General features: G+C 43.1%; 1 protein-coding gene across 2 annotated transcripts in view; it reads right to left on the bottom strand.

The window, feature by feature from the left end:
* Positions 1 to 286: 286 nt before the first annotated feature.
* LOC143294755 (mRNA export factor-like) overlaps positions 287 to 21,917 on the bottom strand; it is a 37,048-nt gene continuing 15,417 nt past the window's right edge. The window contains exons 5-11 of one of the 2 annotated variants that reach the window (XM_076606227.1): positions 20,625 to 20,711; positions 17,306 to 17,392; positions 16,910 to 16,981; positions 15,046 to 15,153; positions 11,346 to 11,525; positions 7,981 to 8,175; positions 287 to 2,543 (exon numbers count right to left, since the gene is read on the bottom strand). In XM_076606227.1, the coding sequence (XP_076462342.1) occupies positions 2,454 to 2,543; positions 7,981 to 8,175; positions 11,346 to 11,525; positions 15,046 to 15,153; positions 16,910 to 16,981; positions 17,306 to 17,392; positions 20,625 to 20,711 (819 nt within the window). In that variant the 3' untranslated portion in view covers positions 287 to 2,453. The remainder of the gene's footprint in view (positions 2,544 to 7,980; positions 8,176 to 11,345; positions 11,526 to 15,045; positions 15,154 to 16,909; positions 16,982 to 17,305; positions 17,393 to 20,624; positions 20,712 to 21,917) is intronic. The other variant, XM_076606226.1, reaches the window with a different exon arrangement.

Raw genomic sequence — 21,917 nt, 5'->3', positions numbered from 1 at the left:
ATGCGACACCTCTTATCAAAAGTGAGTCTTATTTTACAGCCCACAGTTTACATAAACTTTCTCCATTTCTTACGACGTGTTCTCAGAAAGCATGTGAAAACATTACACAATATATTTCTCTTCAACAGAGACAGAATAAATGCATTCACTATTTTTCTTTTACTGTCAACACATGAACAAATATCCATACAGACAGTGAACCAATTTTGTCGTTTTGGGCCATCAAGACAACCACACACAGAGAAAGAAAGAACCCTTCAGTCATTTCTACCTCAAAATGCAATCACTCACACATATAAAGAATGAACTCAACTCAAAGTTTACCATCAACACAAACATTACAAAAAACAATTTAGTAATTTGTGACTGTCAACTCACAAAATAAATCTATTTTAGTCCTTTTTTGCTGTCTGCCTATGTAGTTACAGTGACTGAAACCTTTCATCATTGTATACTGTTAACATCATATGCACTGGGTGAAACCATTTGGTCAAAGAAAATTAACACATGTACCTATCAGCATTTAAACACAATGAACCCATCTAGTTGATTTTGAATGTCTCCATATATTGAACTAACACAAATACACAAACACAGACTGACCCTATTAAATCATTTTTGACTGTCAACACAAAAAGAATTTACTCATGTTTTGATTGTCCACACACATGCACAGAATGAAGCCATAATTAGTCATTTCTGACAGTTCACACACACACACACACACACACACAAAGCAAACCCATTCAGTAATGCTTTATTTCCATGTTTTTAATTTGGCAATTCATTTTCAATAAAAGCACTGAAAGACGTTCAATGACAAGCCTTCATGAGAACGACGTCTACACGGCAGTCGCTTGTAAATCTCTCCCATCCTCACAGTTCCAGTTCCGATCATCCCCTGCCCTTGTTTCCAACCTGAACAACACGGCTTTACTGCACTGTCACCAGGAAGTCAGTCCAATGCAGCCTTCCAAAGCTCTTCCCTGCTGCAGAAGACAGAGCCTCATCAAGTTCCTGCTGAACAACACAGCTTTACTGCACTGTCACCAGGAAGTCAGTCCAATGCAGCCTTCCAAAGCTCTTCACTAACAGAAGACAGAGCCTCATCAAGTTCCTGCTGAACAACACAGCTTTACTGCACTGTCATCAGGAAGTCAGTCCAATGCAGCCTTCCAAAGCTCTTCCCTGCTGCAGAAGACAGAGCCTCATCGAGCTCCTGCTGAACAACAAGGCTTTACTGCACTGTCACGAGGAAGTCAGTCCAATGCAGCCTTCCAAAGCTCTTCCCTGCTGCAGAAGACAGAGCCTCATCGACCTCCTGCTGAACAACACACACACTGACACAGACCAGAATTTTTTTTTTAATTCATCAGGCTGCACAAGGTAACACAAGAAAACATCAAAATACTACACATTTTTTATTCTTGATCAGGTGAACAACAACAACTTCCACACTATGTGACATCATCATCTTATATTTCACATAACTCTCAGTTTCACAAAAGATGGTCCACAAGTTTGAACTGACAAGAAAGTGTGAATGTAAAATGACAACAAAAAAACCGCGTCAAAATGCACTTGATGTTTTCTTCATGTGATTTCAAACCATTTCTGACAAGGCAGCCTCTACAAAGGAAGAAAAAACTCAAAACCATTTGATGCCAATCATCAATTTTGTCAGTCAAGCTTAAACAGAATGGATATCCAAGACAAGATCTGTACAAGATAAGATTTTCCTGCTGTCATATTTATAACTAAAACTGTGATGGTTGTGGCATGTTCCAACTAAAAATATGATCATAAAAATACTGTTTAAACCAAAATGGATATCTTTCTGGAAGTTAAGTTTCAATCTACGACTAGAGAAGACTTTTTTTCTGAAACAAATTTAAGCCTTGAGATTATGGCGACATGTCTGATGACTCGTCCTCTGAAGCTTGAAACATTTGTGAGGAAAGTTCTCAATGAAATGATCCAAATAAAAAAAATCTTGCAAGCTAATGTTTATCCATAAACTACAGTGAAGAAATTCTTGGAATAATTCTTTTATTAGTTACATTCCAAACTTTCATATTATATACACACATATACACACTCTCAAAAGCACCCACACCTTTTTTTCCACTCAATCTGCACCCACTCTCTGCATTCCTAAAAGGCATACTGAAGAAAAGGAACACTCACTAATTTCAATGACTGAACTAGGTATGTTATTTCTACCCTAGAATTCCAGACAATCAATATCTGGCCATGTCAGTATCACTGCACAATCTCATACCCCCATGCACACATATATACCAACTAGAACTGATGACTGGTTTGGAAAATGAAAACAATGTAGCCGAAACTGAACAGTAGTTGTTTGTGACAGAGAAGTTTTCTGTACAACACAGTGCCTTTGATCAACAAAAACCAGGAGTGAAAAAGAGGAGTCCTGGAACCAGATGTGTTTAGGATCTCTTGGACGGCTTCAGCTCATCAAAGCATGAGCGGAGGAAAATATGAGGCTTCATCTTCTGTGGGTCATAGCCTTCGTGTCCCTGGAACAACATACAAACATAAGACTGACACAATCAGTACTAAAACCAATACAACTTCATTACTTACAGAATATGAAACTCAATCACAGTATTTTCAACCAATATCAAAATGCATCCTTAACTGAATACATTTTAATAAAACAGCATAATACACATGCCTGGCACTGTCAGCACTAACACAAATACAAGCATTGTTCACAAAGCACGAAACTCAATCACGATGTTTTCAACCCACATTAAAAACCATCCTAAACACATTTTAAAAGATTATAGTAAAGATAAATTCATTTATTTATCTTTATTGTAATCTATGCATTGGGTACAGAGCAGTCAATTCAATCACAATGACAATGGTTTCAACTCAAGTCAAAAAGCCAAAACTAACCATATCTTAATTATGTCTCCATCTTTACTGTTGTCTGTGTACTAAACATCAGACAGTTTTGAATCACAACAAGGCACAAATCAAAAAAAAAAAATCAATTTCTTTTATCAAGTGCTCTTTCTTAGGTGGAAGCATGAAAATAGTTTTATGTTTTATCAGCTCCCCATACTCCTACACTTCTCCTATCCTCCAACTCATCTGTCCCCACTCCATCCACACTCCACCCCCCTCCTATCCTACAACTGGGGGTTAGGGGGTGCACGGGAGGGGTAGTACCTCTAGAGGGGGGACTTGTCATGCTCTTCCGTGAGTAGTTCGTCCTCTGTTGGTCCCCACTGGCACCCAGCTCTCACCTATGGGTCCTAGAAGCTGCTAGCATGCGGCAGCGCCCAACCCCCGGGCAACGGCTTTGACAGGCTGGCTAAACTAGGTGAGGGTAGCTGACGGGTCTCAAACCCTCGGTGAGTTAGGGCTGGTCTATCCAAGCATGTGAAGACTGGATCCGGCGGACTCAGCGGAAGAAACCTTCATGGTTTTACGGAGAGGAAGGCGGCTGCAGCAGAGCACTGTGGAGTGCTGTGGGCAGGATGAGGCACATAGGACATCCTGGTCATCCACTGCATCCGTTTCCATCTCCAGTCGTCTTGACCTCATCTTGCCACTGGATACAGACAGTCTCGGACAAGAGAGTGAGGTCGACAGTGCGCAACTCCTCCTCACTATAAACAAAGTCATCGTGCAAGTCATCAGTCATCCTTCATCCCATACCATCATTTTCCCCAAGCCCTGTTACGACAGGCGAGCGACGAAGCGACAGGTGTGGGTACACTGGCAGTGGTAGCCGCGGACCTGCACACAGGCGGCTCAGGCCATAGGATTGTTTTTCACTGACTGGAGCAGCGGTGGAGATCTGCAGCCCCCTGAGCGACTGAGCAGCCCTCTTCAGGACAGCACTGCTCACTCCATGGCATGAGCAAGGGGCTAGCAAAGGTGCCCTAAACACTGCCTGCTCCACACCACCCTAGTCAGCATACCGCGGCTGACTGGGACCTTCCTCAAGCGGTCAACACAAAGGAAAGAAAGAAGAAAACAAGGAGCACCCCATTGACCATTGCCACATGGAACGTGCATACGCTTCTGGACAGAGACGACTCAGCCAGACCACAGAGACGCACAGCACTCATTGCGAGTGAACTAGCCAGGTACAACATCGACATCGCTGCCTTAAGTGAGACCAGACTGGCAGAAGAAGGTCAACTCTGTGAGCGAGGCGCAGACAGACCACCACCTTATCATCTCCAAGCTCAACCTCTGCATCCAGCCCAAGAGACGGCCTCAGGGCATGAAAGCACCCAAACGCCTGAATGTCAACAAGCTGGAGCTAGGCAACATCAAGCAGAGCTTTGCTGACACCCTGGAGGAACGCCTTGAGTCCACCGTGCTGGGCAACCAGAATGTGGAGGCAGCATGGGGCGCACTGCATGAGACGGTGTACAACACTGCCATGGAGTGCCTGGGGCCTTCTGCCAGGAAGCACAAAGACTGGTTTGATGAGAACTGCACTGAGATCAAGCAGCTGCTAGAAGACAAACGCCAAGCCTACACAGCCCACATTGAAAATCCCAAGTCACAGTCAAAGAAAGACATACTGAAGAGCGCACGCAGCACCAACCAGCTGAAGCTGCGGCAGATGCAGGATTCCTGGTTGAACAACAAAGCTGATAAGGGCTTTGCAGACAGGAATGACATGAACAACTTCTGTAACGGCCTGAAAGAAGTCTATGGTCCCACCACCTCCGGATCTGCTCCACTCCTCAGTGCTGATGGTTCTACCCTAATCACTGACAAGGACGGGATCCTTGAGAGATGGGCTGAACACTTTGACAGCGTGCTGAACCGCCCTTCCACCATCAATGATGAAGCCATCGACCAACTCCCCCAGGTGCCAGTCAGTGAGTCGTTGGATGCCATTCCAACTTTGGAGGAGACCCAGAAAGCTATCCGTCTGCTATCCAATGGCAAAGCCCCTGGCTCAGACTCCATTCCAGCTGAGGTCTACAAAGAAGGTTGTATGGCGCTGACTGAGAAGCTTCATCAGCTGTTCCAGCTCATCTGGCAGCATGAGGCAGTTCCACAGGACTTCAAAGACGCTTCCATCATACACCTGTACAAGCGCAAAGGAAATCGTCAGGCCTGTGACAACCATTGTGGAATATCCCTGCTATCTGTCACAGGCAAGACTTTGGCCAGAGTGCTACTCAACCGTCTCATAGTGCACCTTGAGCAAGGTCTCCTACCAGAGAGCCAGTGTGGCTTCCGGAAAGAATGCGGGACTATCGACATGGTGTTGGCTGCCAGGCAGCTCCAGGAGAAGTGTAAGGAACAGAACGCCGACCTTTACTCCACCTATGTTGATCTGACCAAGGCCTTCGATACTGTTAGCAGAGATGGCCTTTGGAGAATCATGGTGAAGTACGGATATCCCAGAAAGTTCATCACCATCATACGGCAACTACACGATGGGATGCTGGCCCGAGTCCAAGACAACGGAGAGACTTCAGAACCATTCCCTGTCTCCAACGGAGTCAAGCAAGGGTGTGTTCTTGCCCCCACCCTGTTCAGTCTCATGTTTTCAGCCATGCTGACAGATGCCTTCAGCGACGCTGACGTAGGCATTGGCATCAGGTACCACACAGATGGCTCACTCTTCAACCTCAGGAGGCTTCAAGCAAAAACCAAGGTGAGGACAGACACCGTCAACGACTTCCTGTTTGCTGATGACTGCGCTCTCAACGCTGCCTCCAAAGCTGACATGCAACACAGCGTCGACAAGTTCTCTGCTGCCTGTGACAACTTTGGCCTCACAATCAGCACAAAGAAAACTGAGGTGATGCACCAGCCAGCTCCAGGAAAGCCTTACGTTGAACCAAACATCTTCATCAACGGGCAACAACTGAACGCAATGGACAAGTTCACATACCTGGGCAGTACACTCTCTCGCACAGTTGTCATCGACGACAAGGTGAATGCCAGACTCGCCAAAGCCAGTGCTGCCTTCGGCAGACTCCATAAGAACTTTTGGAACAGGAGAGGCATCACCCTGGAGACGAACCTCTAAGTATACAAGGCCATAGTTCTCACCACACTGCTCTATGGATGTGAATCATGGATGGTCTACAAACGCCACACCAAAAAGCTGAACCACTTCCACACCACCAGCCTCAGAAAACTTCTCGGCATAAAGTGGCAAGAGAAGATCCCTGACACAGAGGTGCTCACTCGTGCAAACTTGCCCAGCATCTACACCATCTTGATGCAGGCCCAGCTGCGCTGGGCAGGCCATGTAGTTCGCATGCCAGACCACCGGCTCCCCAAGAAACTGCTGTACGGCTAACTCCAACATGGAAGTGCTCCCATGGAGGCCAAAAGAAGTGCTTCAAATACACTCTGAAAGCTTCTCTGAAGGCCTTCAACATCAGCCACGACACAAGGGAGCTGAATGCAATGGACAGACCAAAGTGGCGTTCAGCTGTCCACAAAGGCGCCAAATCCTGTGAGGCCAACAGAATCGCTGCAGCAGAGCAACACAGACAGGCCAGGAAAAGCAGTGCCAACAAGTCCCTGACAGCCGCCACCATCCCTTGTCCACACTGCGTCAGAACCTTCCGGGCGCGGATTGGCCTGACCAGTCATCTGTGCACCCACAGAGCCCAACCCACCCACCCCCAGGATGACTAGATGGTCCTCGTCGATCCCGACGGACGAACCACATCCTACAACTCTTTTATCATCTGTCTGCCCCCTCCCCACACACCCCTCCTATCCTACAACTCTTTAATCATCTGTCTGCCCCCTCCCCCCACCTTCAAACACACATTTTTCTGCTTCCCCACCCCCTCCTTTTTTTTTCTTTTTTTTTTTTGCAAAAGACTGTTTTAAATTAATAAATGCAATCAAATAAGTGCAAAAAACGAGGCTTTGTCCTTGCTGTCTTTTCAGTCATCTGACAATTTTGTGACCCAAAACTGAATTCATGATATGCAGGGAAGGCAGCAATGATCCAAACCATTCCGAAAATACAAAACCACATGACATCAGGTGGCATTTTAAATTCTTCAGTTCATAGAATAGCCTTCAACTGGGTTGTAACTGAGATGCATTGGGCATTTTCTATACACCAGTGTCTGTGGCTGTTGCAGTGAATTTCGTGTCCTGGATATACAAGGCAATTTCTATACACCAGTGTGTGTGGCTGTTGCAGTGAATTTCGTGTCCTATATGCACAAGGCAATTTCTATACACCAGTGTGTGTGGCTGTTGCAGTGAATTTCGTGTCCTATATGTACAAGGCAATTTCTATACACCAGTGTGTGTGGCTATTGCAGTGAATTTCGTGTCCTATATGTACAAGGCAATTTCTATACACCAGTGTGTGTGGCTATTGCAGTGAATTTTGTGTCCTATATGTACAAGGCAATTTCTATACACCAGTGTGTGTGGCTGTTGCAGTGAATTTCGTGTCCTATATGTACAAGGCAATTTCTATACACCAGTGTGTGTGGCTATTGCAGTGAATTTCGTGTCCTGGATATACAAGGCAATTTCTATACACCAGTGTGTGTGGCTATTGCAGTGAATTTCGTGTCCTGGATATACAAGGCAATTTCTATACACCAGTGTGTGTGGCTATTGCAGTGAATTTCGTGTCCTGGATATACAAGGCAGTTTCTATACACCAGTGTGTGTGGCTTTTACCATCATGATCTTTGTGTCCCCAACAGAGCACAATGAAAACACTCATTTGGAAGACAGAGAGCCAGTTTCCAAAGCGGACTTCTTGTCACTCCAATGTTGCCACCTTCACATTCACTCTAAATATCAAATTGTACTCACCTGAAAGCTTAACATGATCAACCATTCTCGACAGATCAAGCACCACAAAGAGGGCCCATGCAAAACTGGTAAAACTTCAGAAGACTGAGCACTACAAAAGGGAACTATTCTAAAGGAAATGAACACTCACACACGCTCGCCACTCTCCCTCGCTCTCACCTTTGACCAGTCGTAACTGGAGGCGTAGGCAAAGATGTTGCCCTGCGCATTGAAGTTGCAGGTGGTGATGGGCTGGTCAAACTGATCGGATGTCTTCAGCTTGGTGCGAGCATCCTTGTCCCAGAAGCTGAAGCGACCGTCAGAGCCCACTGTGGACAGGGTCCCGTGGACAGGGTGGAAAGAGATGTCGTTCACCTGTTCAACAACAGGACAAGGTCATTTCACAACAGATGTCATTCACCTGTTCAACAACAGGACAAGGTCGTTTCACAACAGATGTCATTCACCTGTTCAACAACAGGACAAGGTCGTTTCACAACAGATGTCATTCACCTGTTCAACAACAGGACAAGGTCGTTTCACAACAGATGTCGTTCACCTGTTCAAAAACAGGACAAGGTCGTTTCACAACAGATGTCATTCACCTGTTCAACAGAAGGACAAGGCCATTTCACAACAATGTTTCAATTTGTTTCTCAAGGTGACGTCACTGTGTTCAGGCGAGGAGACATCACTGCGTTCAGGCTGATCTATACATGCTATACCACATCTGCTGGGCAGATGCCTAACCAGCAGCGTAACCCAATACGATTAGTCAGGCCTTGAGCACATGCATAAAAATGTTTGTGTACCTGTCAGAATGGGTTTCTTTTTCAGAATTTTGCCAGAGAACATCACTTATGTAGCCGTGTGTGTGTGTGTGTGTGTGTGTGCATTTTACTTATATATACGATTTTTTCCCTTGATGTTTTTATTTATGTATTGTTGTACAATACCCTATGGTCTTAACGTGTGTGTGCGTGCGTGTGTGTGTGTGTGTGTGTGTGTGTGTGTGAGTGCGTGCGCGCATGTCATTTTTAGTAATCTTATACCCTTTTTTTGTTGGATGTTTTCATTTGTTAATATTGTTGTGCAATACCCTATTGTCTTAACATGAGTATGTGTGTGTGGGGGGGGATGGGTGGGGGGGGGGGGGTTAGTATATCGTCAGCTATTGGGAATTCTTATTTGACTAGTTTTAATCTCTTCTTATGTTGCGCATGATTTTATGCCAGCGTTTACAATGAGCCTGTGATTGCACAACTTAATTTCCATGTGGATTAATAAAGTGTTTTTGATTGATTGATTTGATTTGATTATGTTCTTTTCAGTGCGCAAAGAACATGCTGAAAAGACAACTTTGGTTTGTCACAACTGAATGACTCGACGCTCAGTTTGATTTTCCAGTCAAACTTAGGAGAATGGGTGAGACCAGGATTCAAACCCAGATTCTCACAGACACTGTATTGACAGATAAAGGTCAACCATTCTGTCAACTTCATTACACACCAGGATTATAAAGGTCAACCATTCTGCCAACTTCATTACACACCAGGATTCAAACTCAGACTCTCACAGACACTGTATTGACAGATAAAGGTCAACCATTCTGCCAACTTCATTACACACCAGGATTATAAAGGTCAACCATTCTGCCAACTTCATTACACACCAGGATTCAAACTCACACTCTCACAGACACTGTATTGACAGATAAAGGTCAACCATTCTGCCAACTTCATTACACACCAGGATTCAGACTCTCACAGACACTGTATTGACAGATAAAGGTCAACCATTCTGCCAACTTCATTACACACCAGGATTCAAACCCAGACTCTCACAGACACTGTATTGACAGATAAAGGTCAACCATTCTGCCAACTTCATTACACACCAGGATTATAAAGGTCAACCATTCTGCCAACTTCATTACACACCAGGATTCAGACTCTCACAGACACTGTATTGACAGATAAAGGTCAACCATTCTGCCAACTTCATTACACACCAGGATTATAAAGGTCAACCATTCTGCCAACTTCATTACACACCAGGATTCAAACCCAGACTCTCACAGACACTGTATTGACAGATAAAGGTCAACCATTCTGCCAACTTCATTACACACCAGGATTCAAACCCAGACTCTCACAGACACTGTATTGACAGATAAAGGTCAACCATTCTGCCAACTTCATTACACACCAGGATTCAAACCCAGACTCTCACAGACACTGTATTGACAGATAAAGGTCAACCATTCTGCCAACTTCATTACACACCAGGATTATAAAGGTCAACCATTCTGCCAACTTCATTACACACCAGGATTCAAACCCAGACTCTCACAGACACTGTATTGACAGATAAAGGTCAACCATTCTGCCAACTTCATTACACACCAGGATTATAAAGGTCAACCATTCTGCCAACTTCATTACACACCAGGATTCAGACTCTCACAGACACTGTATTGACAGATAAAGGTCAACCATTCTGCCAACTTCATTACACACCAGGATTATAAAGGTCAACCATTCTGCCAACTTCATTACACACCAGGATTCAGACTCTCACAGACACTGTATTGACAGATAAAGGTCAACCATTCTGCCAACTTCATTACACACCAGGATTATAAAGGTCAACCATTCTGCCAACTTCATTACACACCAGGATTATAAAGGTCAACCATTCTGCCAACTTCATTACACACCAGGATTCAGACTCTCACAGACACTGTATTGACAGATAAAGGTCAACCATTCTGCCAACTTCATTACACACCAGGATTCAAACTCAGACTCTCACAGACACTGTATTGACAGATAAAGGTCAACCATTCTGCCAACTTCATTACACACCAGGATTCAAACTCAGACTCTCACAGACACTGTATTGACAGATAAAGGTCAACCATTCTGCCAATTTCATTACAGTAAGATGACATGGAAAGGTGACAAGAAATACAGTATCCGCCCACATCACCACAATCATAACCACCCACATCACCACAATCATAACACATTACACATACCCACACGTACACTGTCTATATGAGATGGTGACCAAGAAGTGAGTTCTGTGGTAAAAACATTGAAACATAAATAAACAAAATATATTAGGACAAAAAGTCCATGGTCCATGCATCATCCATGGTTTCACAGCTTCATGTCCATTACACACAAAAGCCAATCAACATCCACAACACAGTTTAAAGTAACTTTGAACACGTAAGCAGATTATTAAGTTAAAATCAATATTTTCTGCACTTGTCACTGACAGATGACAACAATGAGCACAGCATCACAAGACAAGTCAACCAATGTATGTATGACGTAATTTTTTGTTTTCCTCTGCTGCCTTGTCAACTGATACAGTGTGTCACCTACTGTTTGTTTCTCCTGGAATGCTCATGTAATAAAACTATGAGTATATCAAAGTGAAAAAAAAAGACAAAAAAAACATGCAGAAAATAGAAAAACGCGTTTAGAAAAAAGAAAAACAAAACCAACCAAGCAACCCACACAAAAAACACATACAGCATAAATGTCCTGCACATTGTTGGACGTCCCATTGGAGCGGTGACACTTGAAGGTGAAGTTATCCTTGGGGTTGGTGGCATTGACATACTGGATGGCCACCCGACCTTCGATGCTGCCCAGTGCAAACCCCGTGGGTGTGTTGGTCTTCTTGTCCAGGAAAATGCTCACACACCGATGCTGCAGCAAGAGAAAAAAGAGGAACACTGTGTCACAGCCGTCAACCAACCATCATCAACCAAGGCATGTCAGCCGTCAACCAACCATCATCAACCAAGACATGTCACAGCTGTCAACCATCATCAACCAAGACATGTCACAGCCTTAACCATCATCAACCAAGACATGTCAGCCGTCAACCAACCATCATCAACCAAGACATGTCACAGCTGTCAACCATCATCAACCAAGACATGTCACAGCTGTCAACCATCATCAACCAAGACATGTCACAGCCTTAACCATCATCAACCAAGACATGTCAGCCGTCAACCAACCATCATCAACCAAGACATGTCACAGCTGTCAACCATCATCAACCAAGACATGTCACAGCTGTCAACCATCATCAACCAAGACATGTCACAGCCTTAACCATCATCAACCAAGACATGTCAGCCGTCAACCAACCATCATCAACCAAGACATGTCACAGCTGTCAACCATCATCAACCAAGACATGTCACAGCTGTCAACCATCATCAACCAAGACATGTCACAGCCATCAACCATCATCAACCAAGACATGTCACAGCCTTAACCATCATCAACCAAGACATGTCACAGCTGTCAACCATCATCAACCAAGACATGTCACAGCCTTAACCATCATCAACCAAGACATGTCAGCCGTCAACCAACCATCATCAACCAAGACATGTCACAGCTGTCAACCATCATCAACCAAGACATGTCACAGCTGTCAACCATCATCAACCAAGACATGTCACAGCTGTCAACCATCATCAACCAAGACATGTCACAGCCGTCAACCAACCATCATCAACCAAGACATGTCACAGCTGTCAACCATCATCAACCAAGACATGTCACAGCCGTCAACCAACCATCATCAACCAAGACATGTCACAGCCTTAACCATCATCAACCAAGACATGTCACAGCCATCAACCATCATCAACCAAGATATGTCACAGCCGTCAACCAACCATCATCAACCAAGACATGTCACAGCCGTCAACCAACCATCATCAACCAAGACATGTCAGCCGTCAACCAACCATCATCAACCAAGACATGTCACAGCCGTCAACCAACCATCATCAACCAAGACATGTCACAGCCATCAACCATCCATCATCAACCAAGACATGTCACAGCCGTCAACCATCATCAACCAAGACATGTCACAGCCTTAACCATCATCAACCAAGACATGTCACAGCCATCAACCAACCATCATCAACCAAGACATGTCACAGCCTTAACCATCATCAACCAAGACATGTCACAGCCGTCAACCAACCATCATCAACCAAGACATGTCACAGCTGTCAACCAACCATCATCAACCAAGACATGTCACAGCCTTAACCATCATCAACCAAGACATGTCACAGCCATCAACCAACCATCATCAACCAAGACATGTCACAGCCATCAACCAACCATCATCAACCAAGACATGTCACAGCCTTAACCATCATCAACCAAGACATGTCACAGCCGTCAACCATCATCAACCATGACATGTCACAGCTGTCAACCATCATCAACCAAGACATGTCAGCCGTCAACCAATCATCATCAACCAAGACATATCACAGCCGTCAACCAACCATCATCAACCAAGACATGTCACAGCCGTCAACCAACCATCATCAACCAAGACATGTCACAGCTGTCAACCATCATCAACCAAGACATGTCACAGCTGTCAACCATCATCAACCAAGACATGTCACAGCTGTCAACCATCATCAACCAAGACATGTCACAGCCGTCAACCAACCATCATCAACCAAGACATATTCACAGCCGTCAACCAACATCACTATGAGATTATGGTAACAGTGAGATACATGATACATGATCAAAAAAAATAAAGTTGTCAAAGCCTAACCAATATAAATACAGTAAGGAGCTAACATTTTATGGTGATATTATATAAGAGTAATTAAACACCATTACTAACATAGTAAAGCCAGCACAAAAAAAAAAAAAAAAAAAAAAAAAGCAATTTCTCTACTAGTATTCTCAGACTCTCCACTCAATGATTTGGCACTTGTTTGATAAACATCACACAATCCTCAGACTATCTCTACTCAATGATTTGGCACTTGTTTGATAAACATCACACAATCCTCAGACTATCTCTACTCAATGATTTGGCACTTGTTTGATAAACATCACACAATCCTCAGACTATCTCCACTCAATGATTTGGCACTTGTTTTATAAACATTACACAAACCTCAGACTATCACCATTGAATGATTTGGCACTTGTTTTATAAACATTACACAATCCTGAGACTATCTCCACTCAATGATCTAGCACTTGTTTGATGAACATCAAACAAACCTCAGACTATCTCCACTCAATGATCTAGCACTTGTTTTATAAACATCACACAAACCTCAGACTATCTCCACTGAATGATCTAGCACTTGTTTGATGAACATCAAACAAACCTCAGACTATCTCCACTCAATGATCTAGCACTTGTTTGATAAACATCACACAAACCTCAGACTGTCTCCACTCAATGATCTAGCACTTGTTTGATAAACATCACACAAACCTCAGACTGTCTCCACTCAATGATCTAGCACTTGTTTGATAAACATCACACAAACCTCAGACTGTCTCCACTCAATGATCTAGCACTTGTTTGATAAACATCACACAAACCTCAGACTGTCTCCACTCAATGATCTAGCACTTGTTTGATGAACATCACCACTGAATGATCTAGCACTTGTTTGATAAACATCACACAAACCTCAGACTGTCTCCACTCAATGATCTAGCACTTGTCTGATAAACATCACCACTGAATGATCTAGCACTTGTTTGATGAACATCACACAAACCTCAGACTGTCTCCACTCAATGATCTAGCACTTGTCTGATAAACATCACACAAACCTCAGACTATCTCCACTCAATGATCTAGCACTTGTTTGATGAACATCACCACTGAATGATCTAGCACTTGTTTGATAAACATTACACAACCTTCAAGAACAAAGCTGGTTTCTCTCAAACCTTCCAAAACTTTTCCTGACAATGCAAACCCAGGACTTCAGCTCTCTGTAAAGTTAACAACTGACTTTGCATCAAAATATTCAACTGTAGAATTTCAGCTCAAAAGACATCCCTACTGCTCTCCCAATCCACATTTTCCAAAGAAAATGGTATACTTAACATTTCTTTCCAGGGATATTTCAAATTTTCTTTTATATTTTTTGTTTGGGGGAGGGGTGGGGTGGCTTTTGTGTTTCAAACAGCCGCAGACCACTTGAATGGAAATAAGTCAGTTGGCATCTTTTCCAAACTTAAAAAACGCTGCTTACTGCAGAAGGTTTCTGACTGGATCAATCGGACTGTAAACTTCCCAAAAGACAGGCTGAGGCAGCCATAAATGTTTTTAGGTTTTGTTCTCTTGTAATTTTTTTTTTTTTTTTTTTTTAATTTCCTCACGTGACTTTCTGTTCACCATGTCAGAGGACAGTACCTGGTATTTGAGTGGAGACTCCATCCTCTTGTACTCTTGGGGCTGGTTCTCCAGCTGATAGATGATGAGGCCTCTGCCTGCTGTGCCCACCACCGCCATGGGGTATTTCTGGTGAGGACAGAACACACACATCATCCATTTCTGCACTGTTCAAGGTTGTTATGCCGTTGAGTGGTAGTGGGAACAGAACACACACATTGTCCATTTCTGCACTGTTCAAGGTTGTTATGCCGTTGAGTGGTAGTGGGAACAGAACACACACATCATCCATTTCTGCACTGTTCAAGGTTGTTATGCCGTTGAGTGGTAGTGGGAACAGAACACACACATTGTCCATTTCTGCACTGTTCAAGGTTGTTACATCACTGAGTGGTAGTGGGAACAGAACACACACATTGTCCATTTCTGCAATGTTCAAGTTTATTATGCCGTTGAGTGGTAGTGGGAACAGAACACACACATTGTCCATTTCTGCAATGTTCAAGTTTATTATGCCATGGAGTGGTAGTGGGGACATGCTCCCACTCTACAAAAAGCCCTTCAAGGCGTGCATCTCAAAATGACTGCAATCTCTCTCACACATGCACATGCACGCACTCGCACGCACACACACACACACACACACATGCACACACACACATGCATTATCGTCTAATATCACCGATAGTGAAAAGACGCTAAAGAACAAACAATCAAACATATAGAATAGAAAAATTATAGTTTTTTTTATACTATATTGGTAGACAATATTCCATTTTCACAGCTGAACTTATCGCCATACTTATAGCCTTAAAATACATTTCAGACATTCCGAAAACTGTATGTGATGTTTTGTTATGTGTAGACTCAAAGTCATCATTACAAGCTATTGATTCTCCAAATCTAAAGAAGCGAATTGAGATAACAATGGAAATAAAACATATTATTCATCAACTGACAAAACAGGGCATTAATATAACCCTCTGCTGGGTACCTTCACACTGTGGAATATCTTCTGAGTGGGTAGACCAAGCAGCTAGAAAAGCAGCACATAATTTCGAAGGTGCAATGCAACTTGACATCCAGTTAGATCAACATGAATGCTGGAGTAGTATAGAAAATGTATCCAGAAATCAGTTTAAGAACTTGCTTATAGATTCAAATAATCAATATTACCGATATTGTGTAAACACAAAGAATGCGGCTAATCCCAAAGATTTTCTAAATTGACACCAACAGCACATTCAAGACAAATTACAAGTCTAATGTAAAGAATCTGTCTAATGCCTTTCGTACAAAATTTTCTAAAAATGTAAAATGTATATGCGGTGAACAAATAACTGTTAGCCATCTACTCATTCACTGTCCAATCATAAGACAGTTAATTCCAAAAGATGCAGTTGATGACATTTCTATCAATATTCCATTATCCACTGAAAAGATTTTGAATGATTATTCATTGCTTAAAAAGTTTTCGGAAATGTTAAACTCCAGTCCAGTTGGTATCCTCTTTTGATGTATTTTGATTAATGTCGTTATCTATATTTACATTATTTGAAAGTTAATACCTGATATGCATACACATATTATCCCTCCTATGACACCTCGTTCATTACACACCATAATCTCTTTAAACTTTAATTCCTCATGATATACTTTTCCTCTAATACATATCATTAACACTTTCCTACACTAATATTCACATGCATTCCCATTCTTTCATCCACTACTACTCCTCTTTCTGTCTAATAACACTTCAAGTGAACAGACGTTAAGCTGAAGATCTCACACATGCACACATCATGCACACACGCGTGCGTGCACACACACACACACACACACACACTCGGAGGACCATTCAAAGCACCATCAATATCGTACTCACCACATCAGCACAGTAGCACCTTTCTGGTAGATTAACAGTTAAGATAGGGTTGGAAGAACGTGTGTCCCAGAACTGCAGAGGGAAAAAAAATGACAAAGTGAGTATATTCCATACATCTTTCACTAAGCCAAGAAAACAGGCTCTTTATTTTCTCATGGCCAGCAGATCAAAATATATATGAAGCAGAGGTTCAGATCTTTAATTTTACCATCAAAAATAAAGATTCTGTTATTCTTTGTAACATTCTAAACAGAGTATGAAGTATCCATCAAACCATTCCATTTACACTCAGATATTATCCATACTTACAGCACATAGACTGCTTCACAATTCACATCCACAAGCACAAGTGACGAAAGCAAGCCGCTGGCCTGGGCGCTAGGAGAATGGACCCACCTTCAGGGTCTTGTCCCAGCTGCCTGTCATGACACAGGTGTAGTTAGGAGCCTTGATCCAGTGCACTGTCTTCACTGGGGCGTCATGCTGCCACACACAACACACACACACACACACACACAGGTGTAGTTAGGAGCCTTGATCCGGTGCACTGTCTTCACTGGGGCGTCATGCTGCCACACACAACACACACACACACACACACACACACACAGGTGTAGTTAGGAGCCTTGATCCGGTGCACTGTCTTCACTGGGGCGTCATGCTGCCACACACACACACACACACACACACACACACACACACACACACACACAGGTGTAGAAAGGAGCCTTGATCCAGTGCACTGTCTTTACTGGGGCGTCATGCTGCCACACACAACACACACACACACACAGGTGTAGAAAGGAGCCTTGATCCAGTGCACTGTCTTCACTGGGGCGTCATGCTGCCACACACACACACACACACAGGTGTAGAAAGGAGCCTTGATCCAGTGCACTGTCTTCACTGGGGCGTCATGCTGCCACACACACACACACACACACACACACACACACACACAGGTGTAGAAAGGAGCCTTGATCCAGTGCACTGTCTTCACTGGGGCGTCATGCTGCCACACACAACACACACACACACAGGTGTAGAAAGGAGCCTTGATCCAGTGCACTGTCTTCACTGGGGCGTCATGCTGCCACACACAACACACACACACACAGGTGTAGTTAGGAGCCTTGATCCAGTGCACTGTCTTCACTGGGGCGTCATGCTGCCACACACACACACACACACGCACACAGGTGTAGTTAGGAGCCTTGATCCAGTGCACTGTCTTCACTGAGGCGCCATGCTGCCACACACACACACACACACGCACACAGGTGTAGTTAGGAGCCTTGATCCAGTGCACTGTCTTCACTGAGGCGTCATGCTGCCACACACACACACAAACACACACACGCACACAGGTGTAGTTAGGAGCCTTGATCCAGTGCACTGTCTTCACTGGGGCGTCATGCTGCCACACACACACACACACACACACAGGTGTAGAAAGGAGCCTTGATCCAGTGCACTGTCTTCACTGGGGCGTCATGCTGCCACACACAACACACACACACACAGGTGTAGTTAGGAGCCTTGATCCAGTGCACTGTCTTCACTGGGGCGTCATGCTGCCACACACACACACACACACGCACACAGGTGTAGTTAGGAGCCTTGATCCAGTGCACTGTCTTCACTGAGGCGTCATGCTGCCACACACACACACACACACACACGCACACAGGTGTAGTTAGGAGCCTTGATCCAGTGCACTGTCTTCACTGAGGCGTCATGCTGCCACACACACACACAAACACACACACACACACACGCACACAGGTGTAGTTAGGAGCCTTGATCCAGTGCACTGTCTTCACTGGGGCGTCATGCTGCCACACACACACACACACACACACACAGGTGTAGAAAGGAGCCTTGATCCAGTGCACTGTCTTCACTGGGGCGTCATGCTGCCACACACAACACACACACGTGCACATACACACGCACACATACACATGTCATGCACAAACACACACACACGAAAAAACATCAGTTGGATAGTTTCTGCAGAAACTTAATTAGATTCCTTAAAATTCATTAAAAGCAAGGAAAACAGTTATGTGATAAAAGTAAAGGTGTCACAAACACACACACAAACTGAAACATGGGTTCAGTACATTGTCTCACATTGTGTGTAAACTCACATATGAGCCAAAAAGCAGGCAAGTGCAGTTTTTATTCTTAAAGCATCCACAACAAAGGTCATTACTGTTTTGAGTGGTTTTGCTGTTCCTTTTTACTTCTCTTCTCTTTTTCTTTTTTTTTTTTTTTTTTTACAAAATAGTAAAATATAATACTAAAAAAAAGTACAGCACAGTAAAATAAAAATAAGATGTGCACAACCAACCAACCAACCAACAGCAACAACAAAAGTTGTAGAAATCAACATGTATTCAGGCAGTAACAAAAGTTACAATGAACTGCTGTAGAAATCATTATGTATTCGGGCAGCAACAAAAGTTACAATGAACTGCTGTAGAAATCAACATGTATTCAGGCAGCAACAAAACTTACAATGAACTGCTGTAGAAGTCATTATGTATTCAGGCAGCAACAAAACTTACAATGAACTGCTGTAGAAATCAGTATATATTCAGGCAGCAACAAAACTTACAATGAACTGCTGTAGAAATCAATATATATTCAGGCAGCAACAAAACTTACAATGAACTGCTGTAGAAATCAGTATGTATTCAGGCAGCAACAAAACTTACAATGAACTGCTGTAGAAATCAGTATATATTCAGGCAGCAACAAAACTTACAATGAACTGCTGTAGAAATCAACATGTAATCAGGCAGCAAGAAAACTTACAATGGACTGCTGTAGAAATCAACATGTAATCAGGCAGCAACAAAACTTACAATGAACTGCTGTAGAAATCAACATGTAATCAGGCATACCAAACTCTTGAAACAAAAGAAAGAATCATGACCAGATTGTCTCGAAAACAAGATAAAAGGTGGTGTCTGTCATGTCAAAGATGCAATACAGTATCTCTTTGGAGATGTGCCGGTGCTTCAGCGCCGGTGCTCTGCCCGCTCAGAATGACATGCCGTAGTGTAGGATTCGGCGGATCGCAGAATTTTTTTTCATACACTCAGCAGTGTTCCAATCAGACTGTCTTGAGGGATCAGTCCACGAAAAACTGAGTTAATTCCCCTTGACCGTTAACTGCGTGAAAGGCTTTTTTCTAGACTTTTCTGGACTGGGTGAGAGGTCGATCTTTACATAACCAACCTGTGTTGTGATCTTCTATTTTATTTTTTTTTAACAGTTTGTTGTGCAACATTTGACATCAAACTGATCCATGAGAATCAGGGTACCTTACTGTGTGAGAAAATCATCTTATGCTGCCTTGTGGATTAGCTGATGGATATGACATGCCTGGTGAGTACAGTATACCTATTTTTCAATTTTTTGTTTGTTTGTTTTTCAGTATTTAGTGACATAATTTAAAATATTTAAGAAAATATTTAGCAGCAATTAATGAGAAAACTTTTAAAATGTTAAAAGAAGAGATGGTAAACTTTCTAGTGATATATAATTTGTATGTGGATGTCTTTGTCTCTGTGTAAAAGTGTGTTGAATTTTTCAGATATGTCCATATTTGCCCGTCACAGTAAAACTACATGCACTATTTAACTGCGTCTCCATTGAGTTAAATCCAGGGATGGGAGATGGAACTTTTGATAAATGACCATACCTGAGCGATCTGCATACACTGGTTGCTGTTGAGATCCCACAGCTTGGCTGTCTTGTCACAGGAGGCTGTGAACACTTTGGACCCATCCTGTCGCACACACAGAAATGTTGACATGTGGACTGCTGGAATCTTGTTCCATGTGTGTGCAGCACAAATGTGTACTTATTCATGAGCAAATGTGTGTGTGTGCACATGCGCGTGTGTGTGTGTGTGCGCATGCATGTGTGTGTGTGAGAGAGAGAATGTATGTTAATACTGCACTGCGAAATCAACTATCCCTAGTTATCCAACAAAGGGGGAGAACTGTCTAAATCATACTCCTAACTTATCTGTTGACAAAAAATACTGATGGGGAAGAGTTTTCCTCTTTTGGCTTTGTTCCTGTTCCTTTCCAAAAACACTTTTCTTTGCTGTAAAATCAATTGTCTGCACTGTATCATCCATGAAAAAATTATTTCACAGTTTTTGATGTGTTCAGATCTTATTTACAGTTTACAGCGCCATGATCCAACACAATCAAAAGAACAATTTTTTTGTTGTTGCTTTATGCTGAAAAATCTGCATGTTCAAGGTGTTCAGCTTTATCAAGCAAGGTTTCACATGCACTATGGCTGGCATTCTTCATCTTTTCCTCTTCCTATCAGTTCTCACACTATCCATAAAAACAAAACATCTGTAACTCTATAACAGGGGTGCAAGCCTGAATTTTTTTCCGCCTAGACTGAAGCCAGAGATTTATTTTCTGCCCAGACCGAAGCCTGAAAATATTATGCGGGCTCAACAAAACAGGTCAATTACAGTTTTATTCAAACGAAAGATATATCACATTGTTTTTGTTATGAAAACAAAAAATAATACAATTCTGTATTTTAATGTAAAGAAAAATATGCAAGTGGTACTCTCAACTGTCCACAAGCAATACTTTTTGCAGAGCTCGAGGTATTCAGGAAAGGAAGTACCTGAAGGCATGTGCATTGTGTGCACACGCACCTGGATGTGTGTGTATGTGTGCATGTATGTGTGTGTGTGTGTGTGTGTGTGTGTATGCGTGCATGCGTGAGTGTGCGTGTGTATATGAATTGTTTTCAATGCAAGCCTCTGTGTGTGTGTGTGTGTGTGTGTGTGTGTGTGTGTGTGTGTGTGTGTGTGTGTGTGTGTGTGTGTGTGTGTGTATGTGTGTGCATGTGCGTGCGTGCATGTTTATGCGTGCATGTGTGTGTGTGTGTGTGTGTATGCGCGTGTGTGTGTGTCTGTGTGTGGACACCCGTATAAGTGTGTGTGTGGACACCCGTA

This window comes from Babylonia areolata, chromosome 20 (assembly GCF_041734735.1).
Source record: "Babylonia areolata isolate BAREFJ2019XMU chromosome 20, ASM4173473v1, whole genome shotgun sequence".
In the NCBI taxonomy this organism is placed as follows: Eukaryota; Metazoa; Mollusca; class Gastropoda; order Neogastropoda; family Buccinidae; genus Babylonia; species Babylonia areolata.
Note: the sequence above shows the minus strand (reverse complement) of the source record. Positions and strands in the feature narration are given on the sequence as shown.